Source organism: Poromitra crassiceps (assembly GCF_964638095.1).
Source record: "Poromitra crassiceps genome assembly, chromosome: 15".
NCBI lineage: Eukaryota > Metazoa > Chordata > Actinopteri > Beryciformes > Melamphaidae > Poromitra > Poromitra crassiceps.
In genome coordinates, this window is record NC_139634.1 from 32,292,259 (window position 1) to 32,302,258 (window position 10,000).

At 48.5% G+C, this 10,000-nt stretch overlaps 1 protein-coding gene across 1 annotated transcript in view; it reads right to left on the minus strand.

Annotated features, from left to right (window-relative positions):
- tenm1 (teneurin transmembrane protein 1) overlaps nucleotides 1–10,000 on the minus strand; it is a gene marked incomplete at both ends in the record, with an annotated part of 168,880 nt that overhangs the window by 28,492 nt on the left and 130,388 nt on the right. The window contains 5 exons of the mRNA XM_083651861.1: nucleotides 613–809; nucleotides 3,207–3,294; nucleotides 3,877–4,071; nucleotides 4,609–4,692; nucleotides 6,839–6,993. Coding sequence (XP_083507987.1) covers nucleotides 613–809; nucleotides 3,207–3,294; nucleotides 3,877–4,071; nucleotides 4,609–4,692; nucleotides 6,839–6,993 — 719 coding nt within the window. The remainder of the gene's footprint in view (nucleotides 1–612; nucleotides 810–3,206; nucleotides 3,295–3,876; nucleotides 4,072–4,608; nucleotides 4,693–6,838; nucleotides 6,994–10,000) is intronic.

The window sequence follows — 10,000 nt, forward strand, 5'->3', positions numbered from 1 at the left end:
GGGCTCAGTCAGCACACAAAAAAAACACTATTTACTGTTCGCTATTCGGCTGTATACTTGGGAAGTTATGATACGAAGATGCATACAGCTTATCCTCCGACAGTGTGTATACACTACCATATAATCAGCTTATCCTCAGACAGTGTGTATACACTACCATATAATCAGCTTATCCTCAGACAGTCTCTATACACTACAAGTCAAAAGTTTGGACACACACATTTTCTTTAGTTTTACTATTTTCCCCATTTTAGAATAATGAGACAAATGGAATTGTGAAGTGACCAAAAGTGTTAAACAAATCCAAACTCTAATATTTTAGATTCTTTAAAAGTGCCGCACTTTGCCTTGGGAAGAAAATTCCTACGATGACATCAACTAAAATTTTCATATTTGTCTAAAAAACAAATTCAAAACATTTAAGCATAAGCCTTAAAATAAAAACTAATCTAATGAAAAACAAACTTTTGACTTTTGAGTGGTAGTGTACTAGTATCCACGATACTCTACAGCAGGGGTTCTCAAAATGAAGAATACCGGGGCATGTGACACACATATCGACAACATAAACCTCTAGGAAGATGTCAGGCAGTTAAGTCGTACTGTGTGTACCTGGCTGAAGAGGTAGAGCTCCTGGTCCAGAGGAGAGCTGATCTCCATCAGTCCGGCCGGGGTGGGCTGAGGCTGGTTGGGGCTGACGGCTCGGATGCGGATGTTGCCCAGATCGGCGATGTACAGCGTCCCGTTGGGGGCCACGGCCAGAGAGGAGGGCGCTTTCAGACGGGCGTCGCGGGCGTAGCCTCCGTCACCTGACGACGTAACGGCATTACATTTCAGCGATGAGGACAGACTCTGTCTCCACAGTAAACTAAACATGCACGGCGCACACACACACCCTCTGTTATACACACACACGCACGCACACGGACACACACACACACACACACAAATGCATATTCTATTAAAAAATAAAGTAAATAAATCAAAAATCCCCCAAAATAAATAAAAATGATCAAAATTGACACAAACACTCCCCAAAACTCACAACCACTACACAGAAGCTTTGCAAAAATATGATGAACCCATGGTGCCGCTTAAGCGTTTATCAGTTTAGCTCAGGACTGGGACTTGTTGGGATAGCATAGCTCCCCTACAGTGTGGATATGACCACCTTGATAGTGACCTCAGCCTTATCAGATGCTGCTAGTGGCTGATTGAATGCATTCACATGTGTTTGATAGCACAGCGGGACGATCCCTGGGTGAGGCCCTTTCCATGCTGTCAGCAGTGGTCCTGGGGCCTCTGATGGCTCTATGAAGACAGCGGGGTGGCGGGTTATCTCTTGACAGCATGCACATTACGTGTGTGCGTATGCTTGTGTGTGTTTGTGACTACTGTATGTGTGTAGCATGTGTGTGTGCGTGTGTGTGTGTGTGTTCAAAGAGACTGTGTGAGTGTTTTTCACGGTGAAGGGAAGGGAAGCAGAAAGCCTCTGAAGAGAGTAATCATCTGTTAACAGCATGACATGATGGAAAATATGCAAAGTACAACCCAAGAAATAGGGATGGTTAGAACCCATCGCCTTGTGGTACGGGAGAGACATTTGAGCAGAAAAGAGGCTGATTTTATGAGTAGCATTAAGTGATAAAATCGCATCCTCCGAGGTTTACGACGAAAGCATGGCCTAACTGTCAAAAGCACATCTGCTTATTTTGTTTGGTCCTTTTCTGTTTCCCTCTATTACGTCTCAGGTGTCCTTCCACGAGCCGAGCCAACCAGCTCAAACCTGAGAGGAGAGATCTTTCATTCAGCAGTTGAAATTTGAATGGACTTGAGTGGTTTCTCTTTGGCACCCTGTTGATCCTACTCTGAAATTTAGCTGGAGATTTTTTAGGAGGAAGCAAGGTCCCTGTGAAGGAATACACAGACACACACACACACACACACATGCACGCACGCACATGCTTAGACACACACCGGTGGTGTCTATGTGATACGCAGGTATACGCAGTATACCCAGGATTTGAGTATACCCACTTAAAGTACTAGTGTGACCAGGTAAAACAAACAAGTCATAATACAACTGGGTCAAGTGGGCGGGGCTACATACGGTGAATAGGCTACATGTATGTCATTATTTAAAGAGAGAGAGAGAGAGAGACCCCTTATTTAGTCAACCAACAGCAGTAGCGAGCACACTCCAAAAAATAAAGTGAATCAAGGTGCAGGGCTCTGAGCAGCTAGCCTTCATCAGCTGATGAAGGCTAGCTGCTGAAACACGTACGTTGTTGCTGCTGTACATGCTTAAGTATTAAAACGCCTAAAGGACTATATTGAGTGCTGGCCTTTTCTCTTTTTTACCCCTCATTTAGTCAGGGCAAACAGACCTGATAAGATTTTGTCTCTCAGATACAAATCTGAGAACATTTCTACATGTGTCCAGAGTTCCATGCCTGTCTATATTGTAGGTAGAGAGATAACAGTAGAAACCATCAAAACAGTCCTTCTTCTATTATTCTCTAATTGTGTTAACTTCATGTAAATGGAAAGATAGTGGATAATGGATAATAACAACAATTGATCAATTTGCTGCGGACCCCCAGGAAGCCCCACACACACACACACACACACACACACACACACACACACACACACACACACACACGCACAGGTTCTGTATGACCACCCCTCCTTTCATATACTTTATACACTAACATTATCATATTTTCTTGTTTACAAGGAGAGTGTGGGCAGTCCAAACCCAATTTATTTTTATTTAGACAGATGGAAATTAGGGATGGTTGAGAGAGTAAGAGAGAGACAGGAGAGAGAGAGAGAGAGAGAGAGTTGATTATGTAATGGTCGGCCAGCAGGGAGTGGGACACACGTGACTCCAGAGGCAGTGTTTAACCACCAGGAAAACTCACTGTTATTTCAAGGCTCGTAAAATGGATGCTTGTTTTTCTAATCATAAAATCTATCTTTTCCCTTTAAACACACTGTTAACGACGCCAAGCTAAGCAAGGTTTCTAATATGCTTTCTCAGTCAAATAACACAGTTACCCTTTTTGTAAATACTGTAATCGTATTACATATAATCTAATACTCACATATAACCCTGCACACACATAAATAATGCAAGTGTGTGTGTGTGTGTGTGTGTGTGTGTGTGTGTGTGTGTGAGACTGTTATATCTGATCACCCACCAGAGAAGCAGTCACAGTTGGGGTCTATCTTACAGTCACAGTCAGTGGGGGCTCCGGAGATGACGGAGATCTCCCCGTTGGTGGACACCTGCGGTGCGTTCACAAACCCACACGTCAGACACACTGCTATATGGAAGAGAAGGTAATGTGCAACAGCAGCCCGGCAGCCTGCAGCGCTCTGTTCCAGAACGCCGCATAACAACCTGAGCTGAATATTTAAATTACCGATAGGTTTAAAAGAGGAAAACGCACGTGTCTGTCAGTCCATCCTTTAAAATAAGAACATCTCAGGTCATGCCTCAGACAACAGTCTCCACACGACATTCCAGTGTTTACACTTGTTGGCGTAATGGTGGCTCTATAATTAAATGTCACATATTTGTAAACTCAAGCTTGAGATCTCGGGCACGGCTGGCCCGCGTTTGTCAAAACCAGGAGGAATGATGCAATGATCTTGGCACAGAATGACATCATTCTGGTTACATGGGACTTGCAACACAAATCCATCTCTCCAGACAAATTACGCAAATTGGCCAAATGGGGGCGCTATAATTAAAGGTGGAAAACTGTCCTTGTTGTATGAAGCTACACTGAGACACAGCCTAGTAACAGAAAGTGAAAGTAACTATGTGTGAGTGTTATTTCCTGGGCGACAGAGCGATGGAGTGACCTGTTGGATGCGGTTGATGCGCCGCTCGTCGGTCTCGGCGATGAACAGCGTGCCCAGGTGGGACAGGGCGATGGCCTTGGCTGCCTCCAGTGTGGCGCGCACCGCCGCCCGGCTCACCAGGTGGTGGTCGATACCTGGAACCTGGCAGTGGATGGGACGCCCCGCCACAATGCGCACCTGGAGGCCCTCTGATACCTGAGTGGGCGGAGGGAAGATACAGGAAAATACGCTGTTATTAATTAGCTATGCCGCTGTGGCGTAGAGGCGGAAAGCCCTCTAGCTGCTCTAGTTGCACTAATTATTTTTAGACATACTGTAAGAATGATGAGTGCAGTAAGATCAGCCATTGACATTGAAAGTCATTCAGGATCTCCCACAACTGATATAATTAGCTTGGTTGATGTATGATGTGGAGTATAAAACGTTGCCAAGCCTTGGGCTGATAACGACTCATCATATTTTGCACGGAACTCACCAAAACAGGCAATCCGTTAATATTGGAGGCGGTTTTGGAACACAAGCACATTCTTTTACTCTCTCAATTAACTGGACGAGTGCTCGTCCTCTGAGGTAAAAATTGAACTGAAGTGAGACAGTTCATAACCTTTTGCTTCTCTGCTGTAGCGATGTCTTTCACGAAGCAGCATGAGCTTGAATAGGAAATATGATGAGAAATGGGTGGTTGGCTAACCTAACACCACTCAGATGTGTAAAATGCCTCTCTACATGTACCTGTAGGACGATGTTGTTGTCCAGGATGTAGAGGGAGTTGTCCAGGGGGTTGACGGCTAGATCTGTCGGCCACTCGAGACGCACCTGTAGGATGAACACACACACGCACGCATGCACACACACAAATAATGTGGGCGATATGGCCAGAGAATAATACCACATTATTTCAGGGTATTACTGCGATAACAATATTCTTGACGATATGAATATGATGTGAAATACTGAAAAATATTTGATTAATAAATTCAAGAACATACAATTGCAATTTTGTAACCAAACCCCTTCCACACTACTGAAGCCACTCCCCTTTTTGGAATGAACTCCTCCACCATGGAGCCACTTTCAGCCATGCTTGTTGTCACTGTGCGTAGTACGTCACACGGTTACGCAGCTTAACGGCGTGACGTCATTACATCAACAAGTCGGAATATTGCCATTATCACGATACATGTATATCACAATATGAATTTCTGACGGTATGAATATGAATTGTAATGATGTATCGATAACGATATATGGCACACCCCTAATTTCCTTCAACACTGCAATGCAAAGGGGGGAAAAAAAATCGCCTCAGTCACTATCGCCCACGAGAGTCCATTACAGGTGAATACAAATAATATCCCCTCAATAACATAGCATTAGGCCCGCTGACCCTCCCTGTTCATGCAAAGGTCAGTGGTGAGCAGGGAGCCCTCGCAGTGTTTATTCAAGACTCACAGCGGCTCACCTCACCGGCTGGCCTCGGCACTGCTCCAAATGTCAGCCAATAACCATGATCACCCACTGCTCAAATAGCACACCCTGCCCGCCAGCACTGTGGGGGTCACAGACAGACAGGGCACCCACACACACCTCCTACACACCTCCTACACACCTACCCACACACACCTCCTACACACCTCCTACACACACACCCACACACACAAACACTTTCAAACACACGCGCGCGCGCAAACGCTCAAACTGTGAGCCGTGTCTGCGGCGGAGGCGCGGCCGGTGCTGGGATCAGCGAGGTGATTGATGACTCTGAAGATAGATTGGTAAATAAATGGATCATGTTAAATTGCCAACTGACACGTCCAATTATAGGCTCTGTCAAATGAGAGAGAGAAGTGAGTTCAGAGTGAGAAATCCCAAGCAGGAACCCGCCCTGTCCCCGAGCCGCAGAGGAGGACACGCATGGAAACTCTCCGAGTCACGAAGGCAAACTCTCTGCAGCCACAGCAGACGGTGGCTTTGTTAAGGCGAGCTGCGCACGGAGCCGGGCCGGATCAATTCAGCTAAAGACAAACGCTGTTGCCTTTCGTTTAGCATAAATTAGCGCGGTGATATTTGGCCAGTCGTGGCTACAGAAGGTTCAATATTGACGCACTGAGGTGACACCGGCACTAAGTTATAAGAACAGACACGGATGGAAGGGTGAATTGACTTGGACGCCGGCGCTATCAGATGTGTCGCAGACGCCGGCGGGTACCAAACAAGAGGGCTGGGCGAGGTAACACAGACCTCTTTAAAAGACACGCAAGAGCCCCTCTGGGAGTCCACCTGGGCTGCTGCGAGCGCGCCGACTGACACGCACTGACGCCGCGTACAGACTAGCGGAATCACTTACACACGCACACGCACACACACACACACACACACGCACACACACACACACACACACACACGTGCGCACACACAGCCACTGGCGTCCCTACTGTACGTGTGGGCTAAGAAGAGGCCTCTGTAGAGTCAGTAGTTCATCTATAATTCATACTCTGCTCTAATAGGCCTGATATCAGTCAGCACTGTGATCTGATGGCTGGCTGATCTCAGGCTGGTATAGTAGCCTTTTCCTGAACCACCCACCATCCCCCCGCGCACACACAGACACCCCCCCCCTGCACACACAGACACACACAATTAGTTACAAAGTGTTTTTATGGAAGAAGCTGGCTACAGTAACTTAGATTGACAAAACAATCGCTGACTGTAAGAGAACAATCTGGCAACATTTCTCGTCTATTTGTGAACCGTTTAAAATGAGCACAAAATGCCATCAATGTAATTAGTCTGTCAGCAGTGGACGCTGGACAAACGTTAAGAGAGTGTAATTTGATTTGAGATCGTTTAGACAACTCCCCCGTGGACTGAAGGCAGTCTGTTGCTAAGGCACTGACTGTATAATATATAGGCTTCCAGCCCTGGCTTGACTTTAACTCCACGGCTGTTATTATTAGCTTACCTGGCTGATGTCCATGCGCGAATCACAGCTTAGTGGCTGCGTCGACATCAGGCCGTTTGAGCCAATCACAGTGGAGAGCACACCCCTCTCATTAATCTTCTGAATGGTGGTGCCATCGACAAAGTAGACGACACCTCTTTTATCCACTGCGATACCTGTGTGTGTGTGGGAGAGAGAGAGAGAGAGAGAGAGAGAGAGAGAGACAATGAGAATTGGAGATGAAAGAGGGAGTGGGGGCGCGAGAGCAAGACGGAAGAGAAGAAGAGACGAGACGAGAGGAGAAGACAAGATGAGAAGAGACAAGACGAGAAGAGAAGAGAAGACAGGAGAGGAGAAAGCACATGAGAGAACGCAGGAGAGAGAAAGCAGAGGAGAGGCAGAGGAGTGAGAGAGGAATAAAGTGGAGAGGGCTTCAGAGAGGCATCCAACTCAGTTAGACATTCAGCTCAGCGTGCGACTGTCTTATCAAAGGCGCTGCACCACAGAAATGTAATTATATTTCCATTCCAGAGCAGAGCCACTAAAGGGATTAGAACAATGCAAGTGGAGGAAGAAGTTATTTGTCACATTAGATGTGAGCAGGGTGCCGCAGTGAACTTCTGACATTTTGACGCTCGCACACACACATGTGTGTGTGCGTGTGCGTGTGCGTGTGTTTATGCATTATGAATGTGCATGCATGAAGGAGTGTATATTTGCCAGCGTGTGCATAGAACGCCTCATCTATCTCTGACTACTCTGCATAAGGAGCCGGCTACAGAATGTGACTACCTGCATAATACGCCCGTGCGAGCCTCTTTATAGCCCCCCGTGCGAGCCCCCTTTTATCTGTATGTTTGCCTAGATTGATACAGTACGGTACGTGACCCCGCCCCCCTCCCCCCACCAGATGGCAGTGGCATCTAGGATGACGAAGGATGGGTTGGGTTTAGGCATGAGGAGGAGGAGGAGGAGTGATGATTGGTTACGGTTAGGGTAAAATATCAGGGTAAGCCAATCGGAGGCAGAGTAGGGCGGGTCAAAGTCAAGTCAAGTCAAGTTTATTTGTATAGCCCTAATTCACAAGCATGTCTCAGAGGACTTCACAGAGAATATGTCGAGCGAAATCTAGCTGGCACAACAGTAGCAAGTACAGTAGTAATAATAACAAGATTGAACAATCGTGTGATAGAGAAAGGGGAGAAAAGGGGGGTGGAATATGGGGGAGGAGAGAACAGGGAAGGGAGGAGGTGGGGAGGGAACATGGGAATGTGGGGGAGGAGAGATCAGGAAAGGGAGGAGGTGGGCAGGGAGGGAGAGCAGGGGGATGTGGGAGAGAAGAGAGGAGAGAGCAGGAAAAAGGGAGGGGTTGGGGAGGGAGAGCGGGGGTACCATACCACTGCCATCCTGGGAAGAAAAGAAAGCATGCGTACAGTAGTATGTACAGTATGTATGCTTGTATGTGAGAGTGTGTATGTGCCCACGTGTCTCTATGCGTTCACATGCAGTCTCTGTGGGCGTTGCCATGTACAGTACAGTATACACTTGAACCCTCCTTGTGATGTGGGGCACTGCAGCAGGCAGCGGACAGAGAGGGAGAGGTAAGCTTGGAGGCCCCAGGTAGAAAAGGTCAGGGAGGACGATGAATCATCTGTTATGGATGAGGGACGACCTTCATCCCCGCCTCATCTCCATACAGAGAACAGCCGTCTGACTCAACCTCTCCGCAATAATAGTCTGGAGCCTCAACCCTCACCTCTCGTATGGCGCGCCTCGCCTCCCATTCTCCTCGATTGCTTTCGTTTAGCATGGGCAACAATAGCCCATTCTTCACCATGCTTACCTGCCAGCCACCATTCACGTGGCTCGCCGCTGTGCCCCGTTTAAAAATACATATCCTTCATGCTTTATCATCAGTAGCCAGTAGAGCCCCAGGTGCTCCTCCTCCCTCACTCAGTCGTCGTCTCGACCCGGGTCTATAGCTCACATTTTCCCCCCTGTTCTGCCTGTCTACCTCCCGTCACAGTCCTGTCACACCGGGCTTATGCAGGGACGTGACTGCGCTCACTTTCTGAGCCTATAGGCTAGCGACCGCTATCGCCGTTCTCCCCAGGCACCACTAAGGTATCATCCTCCTAGACATACTGCCGCGGTCTCCACACACGTGATTTCATCCACACACACACACGCACACACACACACACACACGAACACGCCGCACTCTCGCCACCGCTAGATTCGCGAATGTCCTCCAGCCCGGCAACCCTGGGACGACCCCGCGAGTCATAAATCGTCCAGGTAGAGAGGAGCTGGAGAGGGGGGGTGGGGAAGGGGGAGGGCCAGGGTCAGTGTGTTTCCTCCAGAGGCCAGAAGGTGAACTGCAGAGCTCTCCCTGCTGGCCCCTTCATCATCTCACTGACACAGACAGATTACACCACCCACACAGCCTCACCCCCTCTTCCTCTCTCTCTTCCAGCTTTCACTCTCTAACTCCATCTTCTCATGCTCTCCTTTTGCTCCCTCTCTCCTTTCCTTCTAGTCGCTGCTGCACTCTTGTCTTTTCACCTCCTTCCTGTTGTCTTTCTCTTTGCGTTTTTCCCTCTGCCTCTCTCACCCCTCGCTCCTCTCTCTGCCTCTGCCTCTCCCCCCCCCTCTCTCTGCCTCTCTCTGCCTCTCTCCCCTCTCTCTCTCTCCCGCCTCTCTCCCCTCTCTCTCTCTCTGCCTCTCTCCCCCCTCTCTCTCTCTCCCCCGCCTCTCTCCCCTCTCTCTCTCTCTCTCTCTGCCTCTCTCCCCCCTCTCTGCCTCTCTCCCGCCTCTCTCCCCTCTCTCTCTCTCTCTCTCTCCCCCCTCTCTCTCTCTCTGCCTCCCCCCCCCCCCCCCTCTCTGCCCCTGCAACTCACAAGTGCTAATCAAATCAGAGACCTTGACCCTTCCTTAATGTCTGAGCTCTGTTTTTCTCTGTTCTGTCCATTTTGGCGCCTTGGTTCTCGCGTCGCCATTTCTCCTCCTGTCACCTAGTATTATGCATGAGGGACGTCTCATCCCACAGCACAGTCTGAGCGTGCCGCTAATGTCTGAAGCTCCCCTGCTAAGCACGTTCTCCCCGCTGTAACACCCTCCTCAGATCCACAGCCCTTCCTATAGACCTCTCTCTCGCACTCCTTCTCCTCGCACTTCCGCCCT